The following is a 20,341-nucleotide window of genomic DNA, read 5'->3' on the forward strand; positions in this document are numbered from 1 at the left end:
GATTAATAACTATCAGGACATTCCATGTGCTCTTAACCACCAGGTCCATTATTGTCCTAACCACCAGGTCATAACAGTACAGGTGGCCCAAAGTACTAATGCATCTCAATAGAGGGATAAGAGAAGTTCTGAGACCATTTTTTTTTTCTTTGCAGTGTGTTTTGTCTCTCTTTTCCCCTTTACCTCTGGGTGGTTCAGGACACAGGTGTTATGGACATTCAAGGTCTGTCCTCTTGTATGGATAATCTCTCTGCAAGGGTACAAAACATTCAAGATTTTGTGGTTCAGAATCCGATGTTAGAGCCTAGGATTCCTATTCCTGATTTGTTTTTGGGGACAGATCTAAGTTTCTGAATTTCAAAAATAATTGTAAATTGTTTCTTGCTTTGAAACCTCGCTCCTCAGGTGACCCTGTTCAACAAGTCAAAATCATTATTTCTTTGTTACGTGGCGACCCTCAAGACTGGGCATTTTCCCTTGAACAGTAGATCCGGCATTGCATGATGTTGATGCGTGTTTTTTCTGGCGCTCGGATTGCTTTATGATGAACCTAATTTAGTGGATCAGGCAGAGAAAATCTTGCTGGCTCTGTGTCAGGGTCAGGATGAGGTAGAGATATATTGTCAGAAGTTTAGGAAGTGGTCTGTACTCACTCAGTGGAATGAATGTGCCCTGGCAGCAATTTTCAGAAAAGGTCTCTCTGAAGCCCTTAAGGATGTCATGGTGGGATTTCCCATGCCTGCTGGTCTGAATGAGTCTATGTCTTTGGCCATTCAGATCGATCGATGCTTGCGCGAGCGTAAAGCTGTGCACCACTTGGCGGTATTATCTGAGCATAGACCTAAGCCTATGCAATGTGATAGGACTTTGACCAGAGCTGAACGGCAAGAACACAGACGTCGGAATGGGCTGTGTTTTTACTGTGGTGATTCCACTCATGCTATCTCCGATTGTCCTAAGCGCATCAAGCGTTTCGCTAGGTCTGCCACCATTGGTACGGTACAGTCGAAATTTCTTTTGTCCGTTACTCTGATTTGCTCTTTGTCATCCTATTCTGTTATGGCATTTGTGGATTCAGGCGCTGCCCTGAATTTGATGGACTTGGAGTTTGCTAGGCGCTGTGGTTTTTTCTTGGAGCCCTTGCAGCATCCTATTCCATTGAGAGGAATTGATGCTACGCCTTTGGCCAAGAATAAGCCTCAGTACTGGACCCAATTGACCATGTGCATGGCTCCTGCACATCAGGAGGATATTCGTTTTTTGATGTTGCATAATCTGCATGATGTGGTCGTTTTGGGGTTGCCATGGCTACAGGTCCATAATCCAGTATTGGATTGGAAATCTATGGCTGTGTCCAGCTGGGGTTGTCAGGGGGTACATGGTGATGTTCCATTTTTGTCTATTTCGTCATCCACCCCTTCTGAAGTCCCGGAGTTTTTGTCGGATTACCGGGATGTATTTGATGAGCCCAAATCCAGTGCCCTACCTCCTCATAGGGATTGCGATTGTGCTATCAATTTGATTCCTGGTAGTAAGTTTCCTAAGGGCCGACTGTTCAATTTATCTGTGCCAGAGCACGCCGCTATGCGGAGTTATGTAAAGGAATCCTTGGAGAAGGGTCATATTTGCCCGTCGTCGTCACCATTGGGAGCAGGGTTCTTTTTTGTGGCCAAGAAGGATGGTTCTTTGAGACCTTGTATTGATTACCGCCTTCTTAATAAGATCACAGTCAAATTTCAGTACCCTTTGCCGCTGCTGTCTGATCTATTTGCTCGGATTAAGGGGGCTAGTTGGTTCACCAAGATAGATCTTCGTGGTGCGTATAATCTTGTGCGTATTAAACAGGGCGATGAATGGAAAACAGCATTTAATACGCCCGAGGGCCATTTTGAGTACCTGGTTATGCCATTCGGGCTTTCCAATGCTCCATCAGTATTTCAGTCCTTTATGCATGACATCTTCCGAGAGTACCTGGATAAATTCCTGATTGTATATTTGGATGATATTTTGGTCTTCTCGGATGATTGGGAGTCTCACGTGAAGCAGGTCAGAATGGTTTTCCAGGTCCTTCGTGCGAATTCTTTGTTTGTGAAGGGGTCAAAGTGTCTCTTTGGAGTTCAGAAGGTTTCATTTTTGGGTTTCATTTTTTCCCCTTCTACTATCGAGATGGACCCTGTTAAAGTCCAGGACATTTATGATTGGACTCAGCCGACATCTGTGAAGAGTCTGCAAAAGTTCCTGGGCTTTGCTAATTTTTATCGTCGCTTCATCAGTAATGTTTCTAGTGTTGCTAAACCATTGACTGATTTGACCAAGAAGGGTGCTGATGTGGTCAATTGGTCTTCTGCAGCTGTGGAAGCTTTTCAGGAATTGAAGCGTCGTTTTTCTTCTGCCCCTGTGTTGTGCCAGCCAGATGTTTCGCTCCCGTTTCAGGTAGAGGTTGATGCTTCTGAGATTGGAGCAGGGGCTGTTTTGTCGCAAAGAAGTTCTGATGGCTCGGTGATGAAACCATGTGCCTTCTTTTCTAGAAAGTTTTCGCCTGCTGAGCGCAATTATGATGTTGGCAATCGAGAGTTGTTGGCATTCGAGGAGTGGCGTCATTGGCTTGAAGGAGCCAAGCATCGCGTGGTGGTCTTGACGGATCACAAGAATTTGACTTATCTCGAGTCTGCCAAACGGTTGAATCCTAGACAGGCTCGTTGGTCATTATTTTTCTCCCGTTTTGATTTTGTGGTTTCGTACCTTCCAGGCTCTAAGAATGTGAAGGCTGATGCCCTGTCAAGGAGTTTTGTGCCCGACTCTCCGGGTGTTTCTGAGCCGGCGAGTATTCTCAAAGAGGGGGTAATTTTGTCTGCCATCTCCCCTGATTTGCGGCGGGTGCTGCAAAAATTTCAGGCTGATAGACCTGACCGTTGCACAGCGGAAAAACTGTTTGTCCCTGATAAATGGACTAGTAGAGTTATCTCTGAGGTTCATTGTTCGGTGTTGGCTGGTCATCCTGGAATCTTTGGTACCAGAGATTTGGTGGCTAGATCCTTTTGGTGGCCTTCTTTGTCACGGGATGTGCGTTCTTTTGTGCAGTCCTGTGGGACTTGTGCTCGGGCTAAGCCCTGCTGTTCTCGTGCCAGTGGGTTGCTTTTGCCCCTGCCGGTCCCGAAGAGGCCCTGGACGCATATCTCTATGGATTTTATTTCGGATCTCCCTGTCTCTCAAAAGATGTCAGTCATTTGTGTGGTTTGTGATCGCTTCTCTAAGATGGTCCATTTGGTACCCTTGTCTAAATTGCCTTCCTTCTCTGATTTGGTGCCATTGTTTTTCCAGCATGTGGTTCGTTTACATGGCATTCCGGAGAACATCGTTTCGGACAGAGGTTCCCAGTTTGTTTCGAGGTTTTGGCGAGCCTTTTGTGCTAGGATGGGCATTGATTTGTCTTTTTCCTCGGCTTTCCATCCTCAGACAAATCGCCAAACCGAACGAACTTATCAGACTTTGGAAACATATCTGAGATGTTTTGTTTCTGCTGATCAGGATGATTGGGTGTCCTTTTTGCCTTTGGCTGAGTTCGCCCTTAATAATTGGGCCAGCAATTCCGGTTTCCATCCTCGTTTCTCTTCAGGGCAGGTTGAGTCTTCGGACTGTCCTGGTGTAGATACTGTGGTGGATAGGTTGCAGCAGATTTGGACTCATGTGGTGGACAATTTGACATTGTCCCAGGAGAAGGCTCAACGTTTCGCTAACCGCCGGCGCTGTGTGGGTCCCCGACTTCGTGTTGGGGATTTGGTTTGGTTGTCGTCTCGTTATGTTCCTATGAAGGTTTCCTCTCCTAAGTTTAAGCCTCGTTTCATTGGTCCGTATAAGATTTCTGAGGTTCTCAATCCTGTGTCGTTTCGTTTGACCCTTCCAGCCTCTTTTGCCATCCATAATGTGTTCCATAGGTCGTTGTTGCGGAGATACGTGGCGCCTGTGGTTCCATCCGTTGATCCTCCTGCCCCGGTGTTGGTTGAGGGGGAGTTGGAGTATGTGGTGGAGAAGATTTTGGATTCTCGTATTTCGAGACGGAAACTCCAGTACCAGGTCAAGTGGAAGGGTTATGGTCAGGAAGATAATTCCTGGGTCTTTGCCTCCGATGTTCATGCTGCTGATCTGGTTCGTGCCTTTCATTTGGCTCGTCCTGGTCGGCCTGGGGGCTCTGGTGAGGGTTCAGTGACCCCTCCTCAAGGGGGGGGTACTGTTGTGAATTCTGTTGTCAAGCTTCCTCCTGTGGTCGTGAATGGTACTTCGGCTGGTTCTGTCCATGGGCTTCCTCTGGTGGTTGTGAGTGGGGCTGCGGCATCTGAGTTTTCTTCCACAGGTGACGAGGTTAATTCGTTAGCTGGCTGCTCTATTTAACTCCACTTAGATCTTTGCTCCATGCCACCTGTCAATGTTCCAGTATTGGTCTTGTTCACTCCTGGATCGTTCTTGTGACCTGTCTTCCCAGCAGAAGCTAAGTTACTGCTTGTTTTTCTGTTTGCTGTTTTTCTGTCCAGCTTGCTATTTTGATTTTTGTCTTGCTTGCTGGAAGCTCTGGGACGCAGAGGGAGCGCCTCCGCACCGTGAGTCGGTGCGGAGGGTCTTTTTGCGCCCTCTGCGTGGTCTTTTTGTAGTTTTTTGTGCTGACCGCAAAGTTGCCTTTCCTATCCTCAGTCTGTTCAGTAAGTCGGGCCTCACTTTGCTAAATCTATTTCATCTCTGTGTTTGTAATTTTCATCTTTACTCACAGTCATTATATGTGGGGGGCTGCCTTTTCCTTTGGGGAATTTCTCTGAGGCAAGGTAGGCTTATTTTTCTATCTTCAGGGCAAGCTAGTTTCTTAGGCTATGACGAGTTGCATAGGGAGCGTTAGGAGCAATCCACGGCTATTTCTAGTGTGTGTGATAGGATTAGGGATTGCGGTCAGCAGAGTTTCCACGTCGCAGAGCTCGTCCTATATGATTAATAACTATCAGGTCATTCCGTGTGCTCTTAACCACCAGGTCCATTATTGTCCTAACCACCAGGTCATAACAGGGGGGTCCCGCTGTGGTCCGATCCGATGGGCATCGCGGTCTGGGTCCAGCGCCTCCTATCTTCATACGATGACATCCTCTTCTTGTCTTCCTGCCGCGGCTCCGGCGCAGGCGTATTTTGTCTGCCCTGTTGAGGGCAGAGCAAAGTACTGCAGTGCGCAGGCGCCGGGAAAGGACAGAGCGCAATGCTTTTCTTATTTTTCAGGTTACATCGGGGTCTTATCTATAGCATTACAGAATGCTGTAGATAAGCCCCTGATGCTGGTGGCCTTATCTCATATATGATTTTTGGGGTGACAGATTCCCTTTAATAACAACTTAGTATCTCCATCTCTGGCAGAAGAATTAATAAATGATTTCTTTGTTTCAGACATTTTCTTTCTTTCAGTAAGCAACAGTAGCACAATGTAAAAGTGTCCCGAAAATAGAACGGTAACTATGTTACTGGCCAATTTGGTTCATTCTCATATTGTGACCTTTGGAATGTTGACTTTATTAAATTCATAGATTGTAAAATGGAAAACACTGGGAATGTCAGGAAGGAAGCATTAACAGCTATAGGTTTGCTGGCATATATTCCAATCCTGGATTAGTCAAGATTAGAACAGGACAGTAATTCAGTTTCCATATGCTCGTTATTTATCTACATATTTAACAGTTGACTCTCAAAGGCACAATGACAACCAGATGAAAAGCAAAACAATGAATCAAAAAGATCCAGAGGATTGTTCTCATTTTATTTCATCTCTATATTTTGTGCTGACAGCATATAATACCGTATAATTTATGCGATACAAATCCTCTTACCTCAAGTATGTACTCCAGCTCTACACCCCTTTTGTGAGACTGTTTCAGTACTGCAGATGCCTTTGTCATCAAGTCTGAATGGTGCTGAGTCTCTCTGGGGGAAGAATAGCTGCTGATTTTCCTAAAGAGAGTTTCTGTGAGGATCATGTGTGATTCCAATCCTTGGAAATACTCCTGGAAAAAGATGTTAAGATGTATTTATGCTGATTTTACAAATAGCTGATAATCTAATATGTGATAAATTTCCATCTTATTAGCATTTAGCAGGTTTGAGGGCCATTAATATAGTTCACTAGATGGTGGCCCGATTCTAACGCATCGGGTATTCTAGAATATGCATGTCCACGTAGTATATTGCCCAGCCCACGTAGTATATTGGCCAGCCACGTAGTATATTGCCCAGCCACGTAGTATATTGCCCAGTCACGTACTATATTGCCCAGCTACGTAGTATATTGCCCAGTCACATAGTATATTGCCCAACCACTTAGTATATTGCCCAGCCATGTAGTATATTGCCCAACCACTTAGTATATTGCCCAGCTACGTAGTATATTGCCCAGTGACGTAGTATATTGCCCAGCCACATAGTATATTGCCCAGTCACGTAGTATATTGCCCAGTAACGTAGTATATTGCCTAGTGACGTAGTATATTGCCCAGCTATGTAGTATATTGCCCAGTGACGTAGTATATTGCCCAGCCACATAGTATATTGCCCAGTCACGTAGTATATTGCCCAGTAACGTAGTATATTGCCTAGTGACGTAGTATATTGCCCAGCTATGTAGTATATTGCCCAGTGACATAGTATATTGCCCAGCCACGTAGTATATTGCCCAGCCACGTAGTATATTGCCCAGCCACATAGTACATTGCCCAGCCACGTAGTATATTGCCCAGTCACGTAGTATATTGCCCAGTGACATAGTATATTGCCCAGCCACGTAGTATATTGCCCAGCCACATAGTATATTGCCCAGCCACATAGCATATTGCCCAGCCACGTAGTATATTGCCCAGTCACGTAGTATATTGCCCAACCACTTAGTATATTGCCCAGCCACGTAGTATATTGCCCAGCCACGTAGTATATTGCACAGCGACGTATTATACAGCACAGAGCCACGTAGTATACAGCACAGACACATAGTATACTGCCCAGTCATGTAGTATATTGGCCAGTCACGTAGTATATTGCCCAGTCACGTAGTATATTGCCCAACCACTTAGTATATTGCCCAGCCACGTAGTATATTGCCCAGCCACGTAGTATATTGCCCAGCCACATAGTATATTGCCCAGCCACGTAGTATATTGCCCAGTCACGTAGTATATTGCCCAGTTATGTAGTATATTGCCCAGCTACGTAGTATATTGCCCAGTCACGTAGTATATTGCCCAGTAACGTAGTATATTGCCCAGCCACGTATGTAACAGGTTAAAAAATAAAAAATAAACATATACTCACCTTCCTAGGGCCCCTTGTAGTGCTGTCGCCTGTGTGCGGTGCACGCGGCAGCTAACGGTGCTAAGGATGCTATGCGAGAAGGACCTGTGATGTTGTCGTGGTCACATAACCGTGACTTCATGGCAGGTCCTTCTCGCATAGCATCCTTAGCACCGGAACCTGCCGCTTGCATTGCCGAGAACAGGACGCGACGTCGGAGGGTGAGAATAACCTTTTTTTTTAAATTATTCTTATTTGTAACAGTAGATCTTTTTACTATTGATGCTGCAAACGCAGCATCAATAGTAAAAAGTTGGTCACACAGGGTTAATAGCTGTGTAACCGGAGTGTGTTACACCGCGCTCTGGTAACGCTGCCATTAACCCTGTGTGAGGGTTGACTGAAGGGGAGTATGGAGCGGGCACTGACTGCGGGTAGGAAAGAGCGGCCATATTGCCGCCGGACTGTGGCCATCGCTGATTGGTCGTGGCAATGGTCGTGGGCGTTTTGCCACGACCAATCAGCGACTTGGATTCCATGACAGACAGAGGCCGCGACCAATGAATATCTGTGACAGACAGACAGACAGATGGAAATGACCCTTAGACACTTATATAGTAGATAGCTGGATAACACCATGGGTCATGTACACATTACTGTCTAGGATGGACACTAGATCAATACTGTATAAAACAGTATAATGATTGTGGTTAATAATGTTTTAGGATTATACATTTACCTTATGTTTATCCAACATAAAGTTGACCTCATGTCTGGAAGATACAATGCATTTCTTTCCACCCGACATCTTCTCCTGTCCAGTCTCAATTAGATCTGCCAGGTCTTGCAGGGCTCTTTCATACTGACTCTTCAGAGCAAGGTTCTGATTCAGGCCACTTCTCCTAGAGCTGATGACCATCATAAGTTCATCATAGGTGTCCTACAGAGGGAATATGTTACTGGAGGGCTTTAAATGAAGCTTTTTTTTTACATTTTGGACACAAATGAGAAAAGTAGGTTTGTCTTTTCAGTACCTGAAGTTTGGATAGCTCTTGCATGGATTGCTGATCCACCTGTAGTTTGTCTCCACATTTCTTCAACTCTGCAATTTCAGTATCCAGTTCTTTTAAACTATCTTCTGCTTGAATTATCGCCTGTGGGAAAAAATATCAGGGACATTAGGCTTGGTAACAAGTCTAAAACTCTCACAACTCTACTTTCAAAGTGGGATTGACTCGCACCAGGGTACCAGAAGCTCCTCCTGAGGACCCAGTTTCTGACATCCCACATTAAGTTGATTTAGAACTAGTTATGAAGACAATTCTTATGGGCATGACTAACAAATAACCCACTGGAATTTTTAATTCACATCCACTATTTGCAAATTGATAAAAGCATTTGTTTAGAAGGAAGATGAAACTGAACATTCACATATTCTTTATAAATAGAAAGTGACCACCGGTAGTTTCCTCCATTTACTCATATTCTTTACGACACAGACCATTTAATGGGCTAAAAATTACGTACCGTACTTATTTAAGCCTGATTATATTAAAGGAAAACATACATTTTCCTGAAAATGACCCTTGACACCCTGGGCTCCTCTCCAATATATTAATTTGCACCATTGGCAACTGAATTCACTTTTCCCTGAATGATCAGTATCTAACAGCTTTGTAGGTAGTCACAGGATCTGTCAGCTTAGAACGGAAGAGGCAGTAAATATTCAATGGGAGGTTTGGAGGATGCTAATGAAAAATTACAATTCAAAACTAGGACGAATATAATATTAGCAGTAATGCAACAAAAAAAACTTGGATTGTTCTTTAATGTCTGCAGTTGAAACCTTAGTGACTTTATTGGGTTTTTAAATGTCACTACTGTTCTTCGCTTCAGTATGAGACAGTGAGTTTATGAATGCTTTCCTTATATCGGATATACTGCAAACAATAGTTACATCTGGTGACCTATTTATGATTCATCTTTGTAATATCTGCATTTATCTATTTTACTTGCTTACATTCCAAAGTGTTTTATAGACATCATTAATATCCCCATTGGGGCTCACAATCTAAATGCTCTCAGTAGGTCTTTGGAATATGGGAAGAAACACGTCAACACGTGGAGAACATACAAACTCCTTGCTGACGTTGTCCTTGCTGGGATTTGAACCCGGGACGCCAGTGTCGCACTACATCTGCTAACCACTACATAATAATGATGACAGTGGCAAGTTATGAACTCAGCTTCTACATATGCTTCATATATTATATACAATATATTCCATTCCATTAGTTACGCAGTAAAAAAGGAAATTATGACAGATGATTTTCAGCCCACCCCATCTTTTTGTTGGCATTGACACTGAAAGTTTCCTCAGAACAGTTGTAACAAGGAGTTGGATATAAATCATTGTGTGTATATATACACATGTACGCATAAAGCATTGTCTGTCTATGTATATATTTATGCATGCAGATATATATATATATATATATATATATATATATATATATACAGTATATATGGTATATGCTCATGCACACTCCATGATTTATCACAAACTTCTTGTTACAACTGCTCTGTGGGGACATTCAGTGTCTTAGTGCCAATGCCAACAAAAATTAGGTTGGGCCGAAAAAACATCCGTCAGACATTCTCTTTGATTGTGTAACTGACGAAATGGAATATATCATAGTCAATAAAATAGAAAGCATATATAGAATCTGAGTTCATGACTTGGTACTGTCATCATCATTATGTAGTGGTCGGCAGATGTAGTGTTTCCGCTGTTGCCTGTCAGGTGGCTCATCCCAGTGCCGCTCTCTTGTTATAGCCAATACAGGTTCAAGTCACTTGTTGTGATGTGATACGTGAAGTAGGGAATTGTGGATATTCTGCACTGCTGGTGGGTGGAGAGGCAAGTCCACATAAAAGTCCACATAAAACAGGTTTGCTGCTTTTATTGTCAAATGTTTTGAAGTTTACCTACTTCTTCAGGTCAAAAACCTGAAGAAGTAGGTAAACTTTGAAAGGCGTCGACAATAAAAACCACAAACCTATTTTGTGTGTACATGGACTTGCCTCTCCACCCACCAGCAGCGCAGAATATCCACAATTCCTTTCTTCACATATGTATCTTGTCTGATGACCTGTGGACGTGAGGGATTCAATACCAACCAAATCAGGTGAGCACAACGTTTTTCATCCCTTAAATTTATACCAGATAAAACCATATTGTGCTTTTTTTCTGCCCCCTAGGTTAGGGGGATTCCAGGATGACTGCAGTCAGATCAGATAAGTAAAACTTTTTTAGAAAAACGTCAGTACACTACCGAGTCCTAAAGCTAAATGTGCTTGTTTTCACCTGGTTACACAAAAAATATGCAGTCTAAGGGAGGCTTCACATGGAGCTTATTCTTTGTTAGGTGGCATTGAATTTTTAAGCACTTGCTTCAGCAATAGTGTACCTACAGTTAAACGTTTATTATCATGTAAATGCTCCTACTATTTTAATGTTTTCCACTGCTTATGGCCAACTATTAAAGAAACACTACTGATAAAGGCTCACTTAGCTAGATTTCCTCTCAGGCTGCATGTTATCTGCTGGTTCTGGATCTGTAGACATTTCCAAGGTAGATATTTGAGTCAATTCTTAATCAATATACCTGGCGTTATTTTACAGAACATAGTTATATATTATCTGTATAAGAGCTATTTCCTATGATACCAAGTAGAAAATCCTATGTATAGAATTGTAACCTTTAAAAGTTAACACAAGGATAAATATTTTTTTTTAGCTATAGGGGCTCATTTAGACGTCTGTTTTCCATGTACAGGTACTATCCGTGCTTTTCACGGATTAAATTCATACCTATCATAGTCTTGATTGATTTGTCAAAGCAAAATTGCACAGGCATACTGGAATTGATCGAAGTTTTGGATAAAAATGGGCCAGTGAAAGACACCGGACATCGCTTGGAAGCCATCATGGACTGGTTGATAAGAGAAACTGGAGAAACATTTTTTTCTTTCTCATCTGAGAAAAACTGATAAAACACAGACCAAACTCTGATGACACGCTGAGGAAACTCAGTTCAAACTATGATGACATGCTGAGGAAACTCGGTTCAAACTATGATGACATGCTGAGGAAACTCGGTTCAAACTATGGTGACATGCTGAGCAAACTCAGTCCAAACTATGGTGACATGCTGAGGAAACTGCGAACAAACTTTGATGACACGCTGAGGAAACTCAGTCCAAACTCTGATGACACGCTGAGGAAACTCAGTCCAAACGCTGACGACACACAGAGGAAACTCAGTCCAAACTCTGATGACACGCTGAGGAAACTCAGTCCAAACGCTGACGACACGCTGAGGAAACTCAGTCCAAACTCCGATGACGTGCTGAGGAAATTCAGACCAAACTCTGATGACACGCTGAGGAAACTCTGAACAAACTTTGATGACAAGCTGAGGAAACTCAGTCCAAACTCTGATGACACGCTGAAGAAACGCAGTCCAAACTCTGATTACACACTGAGGAAACAAAGACCAAACTCTGATGACACGCTGAGGAAACTCAGACAAAACTCTGATGACACACTGAGGAAACTCGGTTCAAACTATGATGACATGCTGAGCAAACTCAGTCCAAACTCTGATGACACGCTGAGGAAACTGCGAACAAACTTTGATGACACGCTGAGGAAACTCAGACCAAACTCTGATGACACGCTGAGGAAACTCAGTCCAAACTCTGATAAAAAATACTGATGAAACTCAGTCGTATTTTGAAAAAAAAATGGACATCTGAATGAGCCCTTATTGTCATTCCCAAAATTAAGAGTTTCCATGAGGTTCCCGTGCCTGGTCATAGGGACAAGAACTGGTCATGTCAATGAGTCAGATTATGATATTCATAAAAATGGCTGATGCGATGGCATAGAACTTACCTACTCCCATTAAGGCTTCCTTGATTAATATTTTTTGCAAACATTTTAAATTGCATTATACACGGACCCCCTATACCACTCTGCGCTGCCCATGGCATTTAAGGCAGAAACATTGTAAGTGGACCTATAATTAGGTGACCAGAGTTTTGGAAACTTGAAGAAAATAGTGTATATTGCAGGCAAAAGCCGATGCAGAGAAAATGTGGTAACATACCTTGATGGCCATATAAAAATCTTCATTTTGACCAAAAGAGATTTGCTAGTGCCATAACCACATACAGGGATGTCTAACATTACCTAAAACTGCCTTTACCTTTCCAATGCAATGGAAAGACTCCTTTCAGCTTCTGCTTTTACACTAAGCCCTGTAAGGACAGATAGAGTTCACACAGAAATGTCCCCTAATTGCCCCTATTTTTGGGCAGCAGTCACTGCATAGAAAATTTTTTCCTTTGTCTTGTAAAGGATAGCTATAAACGGTCCATCAACTGCAAAAAAAGGGTTTATAAACTTACTTTTTTTTGTTTGCTAAGAAATTAATTCCTTTCTAAATTGTTTTGGAAAAAAAAGTGACCAAGTGTATGTAATATTTGGCAACCAAGCCGCACTGACAGCTGCAGCTTGTACTGAGCAGTGTGAGATGTCAGCAGATGCAGTGAAGGGGAACACTAAGGAGCTGTCAGTCAGGATTGGTGTTGGGAGCCTGAGTTTAAACCTTTAAAAGGTATTGCACATCCATTCTGACATGGATTTTTCAAAGTAAGTACACTAGCCTCATCAGGGTGAAGATATCTATTTAGAATGTACCAAGTACAGTTTATATGATAAGATATGATGACAATGGTAGTCATGTTATTTTTCATGTTGCATACTGGTTCTGCAAACACTAAAGTTGGTGTAAAGGCCAAGGTATCCTTAGAGCATGTCTGCTCAGTGAGTACTATGACATAAGATGAGAACCCCTTGCCTGAAATATATAAGGAGAACAGCCGGCTGTACACTGGGAAGGGCCTCCAGAGACAGATATCATATTCTCTCTTCGGATTAATCTTGAATAGTTTCTCTTTTATTAGACTCACTACTACACACACTAATAATTTCATACTCAGAAAGTAAACAGGCGGTCTTTTTATTCAGCACATTTATTACAGAAAACAATATATATATATATTTATTGTTCACCATTTGCTGGTGTTAACCATAAGTGCTCTGTAAATGTACAAAAAATGAAGAAATACAAAACTCTGCTACAAAACCCTTCCATGCCTGCACAATAGAAAGAACCCATTAAGCAAATGAATCAATAGTGGTTGAGTAAAATACTGTACCGAAATCAGGGAGGTGGGCAACCCAGTGTCATTATACAAAGATAATACTAAAGCAGATCTGTCAGAAAAATATTCTTCTCCAAGAATTGGTTAATATGAAGACTTATCTACTGGCTCCCCATCCTGCGAGTCCTCACCAGAGATTGAGACCAGCCATGGAGCCGGATCCATACAGATCCATACAGATCCATGGTGGCCATCAATAACTGGTGAGAATGATGTGGGAGGCTGGAGGGGTTCTTTTATGTATGAAAGAATACAGGTAGGTCCGCCACTTTCTGAAACCTCCGTCAATTTGCTGCTATTATGGGGGCAGTGTTAATCAGTCAGACATTACCTTTCCCCAGCAGCGGGGTCTCCATGTCCAGGTTAGTAATGACAGGCTCCTGACACTTAGTGGCTTTCCTCTCTGGCGTACAGCGGGGGGCTTCTGAGCTCCCCGTATGGCGTACATATACACAAACAGAACATACAGAATGGGGACGTCATAAAAGGAATCAATCTTGTAAAACACCAAACAATGTGTTATACTGTCTTGCTCTGTGTCGTCTACTATTATGGTGGTGGTAGGTGATATCTTACTGAAGACAGATGCACAGAGGTGATGAAAAGTCTACAGCATGCATAAAAAAGCTCTGCACATTGTTAACGAGATCGTGGAATGCGCCCCATTTGGTGGAGGGTTCCTGTAGATTGAAGAAAAGGACAGAATCCCTGAAAATATGAAATGCAAGAAAAAGTCATTCAATTCCAGACACAGACAGATGAGGAGGACACGTGCAGAACGCACTGCAGCCGGCAGAACTTCTCTGATACCTTGTAACCGTGCTGGTGAGAGCGTTCTGTAATCCAAGTCTACCATGATGTAAGGGTGGTTGGTCCTGAGGATGTTGCCACATTTCAAGCTGGGGAAGATATTCCTAGCAACAACAGCTTGCATTGGCTTCTTACAGGACTAGAAGACCTTCCTCAATTTCATGGTTTTAGCTAAGTAGTCTGAGAGTAGCCTGATGTAGGGCCAGAGACCCTGATCCCAGCAATGTATCACTTACTAGGTTGTGTTTTGCATTTTCAATAAAATCAATGTTTTATCAGCAGGAGATTATAACTACTGGACTAGGTGTATCATGCCTCTAGGTTCAACCATGCCTCAACACTGATTAGCACTTAGCCGTCTACACAGAAAGCTACCAATCTGTGATGTGGGGGGGTTTACAGAGCTCAGCATTCAGAGCTCTGCTAGATCTGCACAGAGAAAACTGTGATTGTATCACCACTGCTGCACCCAGTAAACTAAGCGATACATCACTGGAATCAGGGTCTCTGTCCCTACATCATGCTGCTGTCAGATTACATAGCAAAAACCTGGTGACAGATTCCCTTTAAGGCCACTTTGCAAAGAATGAAAGTCTAGGCTTTAGAGTAAGTATGGCAGAAAGTTACCTTTGGGAAGATTTACCACTGGTCTTCTCCATGTAAAGAGAATGGCTTTCAAAATAATACAATAAGCACAAAAATACTAAGAAAGCTAGTATTTTTTTACACCTGAAAATCTCAGAAATTGGACTGTTTATTAAACAGGTTAGGTATCATGGGGTTAAAGCCCAGAAGCAAAATCCACCACCTTTCACTGTGGATCTATGTTTTCTAGACAACTGGAGATAAGATACATTGGACCAAACAGGTCTGTTTACATCCAAAATTGTAGAAAACAATAATTGTGTAATAATATAGGAGTAGTAGTAAAGCTTTGTAAATAATAAAGTGGTGCTTTGCTGTCTCAGCACTCGGACAACTGCCATCATTAAAAGGTTCAGAAATTACACAAATCGGTGTCACATTTAGATCCTTGTTAGTTTTTGCTGAAGGATCAGAGGCTTTGAGAGATATTCACCAGTCATGTCAATGTCCAAGGGGAAAGACTTTTTCAAAAATGGGTAAAGTCTTAGGCTATGTTCACACTTTGCAGATTCCACTGCGGATTTTTCCGCTGCGGATTTTTCCGCAGCAGAATTCCAAAATCCGCAGTTTTTACTGCGGATTTATCGCGGTTTTTACTGCGTTTTCTTCTGCGGATTTTCATCTGCAGTTTTCTATTGGAGCAGGTGAAAATCCGCAGAAAAGAAGTGACATGCTGCGGAATGTAATCCGCAGCGTTTCCGCGCAAATTTTTCTGCAGCATGTGCACAGCGTTTTTTGTTTCCCATAGGTTTACATTGTTCTGTAAACTCATGGGAAACTGCTGCGGATCCGCAGTGATCAAATCCGCTGCGGATCCGCAGCAAAATCCGCAAAGTGTGAATATAGCCTTATGTGTCAAGATGAAGAAAATCATCATTCTGTGCAGGACAATGATTATTACTAGAACATATCTGCGTGGCTGCTGTGAGTTGTGCACTTTGCTAGGCTCTGTTCACCTCCGCAAAAACCAGACAAACGGTGATCGGTTACATCAGCTATGCAAACGGAAGCAGAGGGCCCCCACTGATTATTATGGGGCCGCATGGCTACGACGGAAGGACACGTTCTGCAATAATGGATGAGCTCGCATTCTCAGAACTGATGCAAAGGATCATTTCTTCCGTTTGTCGGTTCCTAAAATGGCAGAGACAATGACAGAACGGAAATGTGTGCAGAGCCTTACACAGTAATCAGAGACAAAGACAGGCACAATGTAACACGAATGAAGGAAAGGCAGGAATATGGAGGCGGGTCCATTATGGTAACAGGAGGAAAAGCGTTACATAGCTCCCATTTCTAAATCTTACACACTAAGGAGGTTTGTGCTCTTTATATTGAACATTGCACAATAAGATACAGATTCATTAATTACTTTTCAGCATAAAAAATTGTAATTAGGACTAATGAGTAGGAGCTATATAAACAAAGATCATATGCTTTACTGTAGTTGGTGCGCAAGCAGGTTGCCAACCCGTTGATGGGTAAAACTTATACTTGGCACTTAATAGATGTGTGTAGTTTGTAGAATTAGCAGTATTCAGTATGTGTAAATCCAGTAAACACTGGGAATCAAGGTAGAAGGAGAGCCTGTACAGATGAATCATTCTTGCAGTGGGTAAATGCCCGTGTCCTAAGGAAACCTGGCCCCTGCCGTGACGCGGTGGATACAAACTGATGACCCAACACGGTCTGAGGAGCAAATTGCTTAGTTAATGTAGAAAGACATAAATCCATGCGACACATTCAGAACAGAACCGGACCCCAATCAGAGGACAATAAAATATTCCTTATCTATGAACTCTTCCAATATTTATGGACATAACTGTTTATCCCTTACATAATGGTAATTCTGCTTTACGTCACCTGTCTTGTCTATGGCATTTTTCTGTGATGTCTTGTGTATAAAGTTGTGATTCTTCAGAACTTCTTTTAGTCTATGCCTGATGAAGAGACCTGTGTAGTCTCGAAAGCTTGCAATTTGTTACCATCTTTTCAGTTAGCCATTAAAAGGTATCAACCACTGAGGACTCTCAATTCTACATATTTTTCTTTATAGTTTAGGAAGGATCATACAGAAGTGACAGTATCCACTAGGGTAACATACAAAAGTGATTAAACCTTTATTCCTTTATTACAAAAGTTCTTGTAAGTTCTTGTTCTGCCAACCTGCACAGAGCATTAGTAATGGAGGAATATAAGTTTTATCACTTTAAACCTGCTGCTTATTTATGATTTTTTGGTGCATACACTCAAGAGAAATCCTCGGGCTCGTGACTTTTTGTGTTTCTCTGCTAAGGAATGAGTATGCTGCGGGCATTTTTTCTTTTCTAATGATGTTCAGTTGCTCCCGGTATCTATTCCAACTGTGCTGGGTGGTCAGTAACGGTTCTTACCACGTAGGGTACAAATTGCTACAAAAGTGAAATGGGTTATTTTTCCTAAGTTTGGGTCAAATAAGGTTTTGGAAAGGTTGCAGTTGGTAGACTTGTCTACTTTCCACCTACATAGAAGCTGTTCATGCACATTTAATTGATCATATTAGTTATTGAGGATTGTTTTACCTGCTTACATTTTTTAGGATTTCTTAATAAGATCTTATGCACATATTACCTGCATTTGGTCTTTTGCCGGCCTCTCAGCTGCTTCCGCAAGTTTATGCAATATGATGTATTTGTTATCAGCCAAGGATGTGAAGAGCAACTTCAGATCATTCTGCAAAAAAAACCAGTCAAAAACATGAGACTCTTACAACTTACTGTAAAATGTATGAGGCCAATATGATGAATTACCTTATCTTTTATACTTTACTTAGCTTGTTTTGTTGAATTTGTCTACTCAAGTCAATTGTAGCATTATTATACATCATATCATAGATAAAGCAAAAAAGTTTAGCTTGTGCAGGACTTAGAGGGAACCTGTCACCCCAAAAATCGAAGATGAGCTAAGCCCACCGGCATCAGGAGTTTATTTACAGCATTCTGTAATGCTGTAGATAGCCCCCAATGTATCCTGAAAGATGAGAAAAACAGGTTATATTATACTCACCCAGGGGTGGTCTCACTGCGGTCCGGTCCGATGGGTGTCGCGGTCCGGTACCATCTGCTTACGATGACATGCTCTTCTTGTATTTACGCTGCGGCTCCGGCGCAGGCGTACTTTGTCTGCCCTGTTGAGGGCAGAGCAAAGTACACTACAGTGCGCAGGCGCTGGGAAAGGTCAGAGAGGCCCGGCGCGTGCGCACTGCAGTACTTTGCTCTGCCCTCAACAGGGCAGACAACGTAAGCCTGCGCTGAAGCCGCAGCGTGAAGACAAGAAGAGGACGTCATCCTATGAAGATAGGAGGCCCAGGACCCGAAAAGCAACGCCCATCGGATTGGACCGCCCCCTCAGGTAAGTATAATCTAACCTCTTTTTCTCATCTTTCAGGATACATCGGGGGCTTATCTACAGCATTACAGAAATTCCTTATTGAAGTTTTTTAATTCAACTATACATCCAAAGACGATTCTATACAGTAAAGATATAGCTTTATAGTACAGAGCCATTGATGTCTTCTTCTGTATAACTCAAAGCCTTTAAAATCACGGCTCCATAGATTAAGGTATACAGTATACACTTCCAAGTTAAACAGGTTGCTTGCGCTAAAGGCTCAGAATGAGTTAAGAAATGTAAAAAAAAAAAAGCAGTTTTCACTTCATCCCTCAAGACTTCCATTTCAGCAAAGCCCCCTCTATTGTCATCAGCAACTACAACCAACCGAAAGAAACGTGTGACTGATGTGTATGTAGAAGGCTACTAATTGGCAACTATATGGTAGAGAAGGCGAGAAACATATTGTATATGCTAAAACCTGTCAACATCTGTGGAATCCAATGAACACACACTGTATGAGAAACAAATTGTATAACACAATATGGAGCCGCATTGTAATATTGTAAGATACATTACTATAAATATATGACATTAATTAATACCTTAATGTAAAATTGTATTGCTATAAGCAAATTATGGAAATACTTGAAGGAAAGAAACAATGTATGAAAAGATACCTGGAAGGTCAGAAGGTCCTGTAGTCTTTCTTTCATCTGACAACATCTGTTGTTCATCACTGATTCTAAGGAGTTCAGTCTTCCCAGAAGACAATGTAAGGTATCCTCAATGACCTCATTGTGGTCTCCACTGCTCGTAAATGTTTGGAAAAACAGAGTCTTGTTCTTGTCCATTTCTCCAGTCATTTCTTTTATGTCTTTTGCTAAAGTCTATATAGAAAGCAGAAATAAAATATAATAAAGCCAATTAAATCAGAGGAGTATTAAGATGTACATCTTTGGTACCCCTCGTATATTTCTCCAAAATAAGTGTTGGGTTTCTTCTCCATACGCTCAAGATGGCTATTTCTCTGAATTTGAAAAGTATTGCTTCACTCTCTAATTTCATCTGCACAAAAGGATTCTGAATGTCTGGAAGAAAGAATGCTTTCTTCTGAGTGCCCATCCTTGTGTGTCTTGTATTCTACACGATCTCTAAATTTCCTGAGACATGGATTTTAGTTTACATGGCTTATTTTCGTCTATACATACTCATTAAATGGTTGACTCCTTCAGCAGAAATAGGCAAGCGCAGCCAACTTTTATCTGATGTGTATGAGGGCCTTAATTATAGCATAGATGAAACCTTCAAGATTTCCCAAGAATGACTAATGACCGCAATCAATAATGACACCTGTATTTTATGTTGCTTTTTGAACTACTGCTGTCTACTTTCGAGGACCGGAGTATCATTTCTGGTATAAAAAATAATGGTACTTTTGCAGAACCTGACGGGCGGATGTTCTCACTCCCTGTCCAACTCCTTCCCAGTTCCGCCTATTTTGGCACTGCTGGTTTAAAGTGGCGCAAAAACACCAAATATCGAATCATTTTTGCAAAACTCCATGTTAAACCAACATTTTGAAACATTTTGAAGTGGTTTTTTTTACAACAGTTTTCTGGAGAAAACACTTTGATGCAAAATATTAAAGCATTATGGTAATAAAATATAGCACTGGTCACCTCTTCGTTGTAAAGGCATGTTTCTGTCTGTTCTGGCTGAAGAGCTGTTTGTACGAAAAGACGTTCTTCTACATCATCCAACCAAGTTGAAGTGGCTGAAACAGCTTCATAAAGTTTCTTCTCTAGCGGAAGGATCTTCTTTTCCCCAACTCCATTCTAAAAGAAAACAGAAAAAAAGTAATAATGTAAAATGTTATTTGTATCAAACTAGGGAAAGATCTATCCTTGTGGTTATA

The 20,341-nt window shown here is 41.9% G+C and overlaps 1 protein-coding gene across 1 annotated transcript in view; it reads right to left on the reverse strand.

Annotated features, from left to right (window-relative positions):
• Positions 1 to 20,341, reverse strand: part of SYNE1 (spectrin repeat containing nuclear envelope protein 1) — a 493,169-nt gene that overhangs the window by 119,067 nt on the left and 353,761 nt on the right. The window contains exons 101-106 of the mRNA XM_069769177.1: positions 20,106 to 20,261; positions 19,104 to 19,313; positions 17,665 to 17,766; positions 8,340 to 8,459; positions 8,045 to 8,245; positions 5,856 to 6,029 (exon numbers count right to left, since the gene is read on the reverse strand). Of these exons, the coding sequence (XP_069625278.1) occupies positions 5,856 to 6,029; positions 8,045 to 8,245; positions 8,340 to 8,459; positions 17,665 to 17,766; positions 19,104 to 19,313; positions 20,106 to 20,261 (963 nt within the window). The remainder of the gene's footprint in view (positions 1 to 5,855; positions 6,030 to 8,044; positions 8,246 to 8,339; positions 8,460 to 17,664; positions 17,767 to 19,103; positions 19,314 to 20,105; positions 20,262 to 20,341) is intronic.

This window comes from Ranitomeya imitator, chromosome 5 (assembly GCF_032444005.1).
Source record: "Ranitomeya imitator isolate aRanImi1 chromosome 5, aRanImi1.pri, whole genome shotgun sequence".
Classification (NCBI taxonomy): domain Eukaryota; kingdom Metazoa; phylum Chordata; class Amphibia; order Anura; family Dendrobatidae; genus Ranitomeya; species Ranitomeya imitator.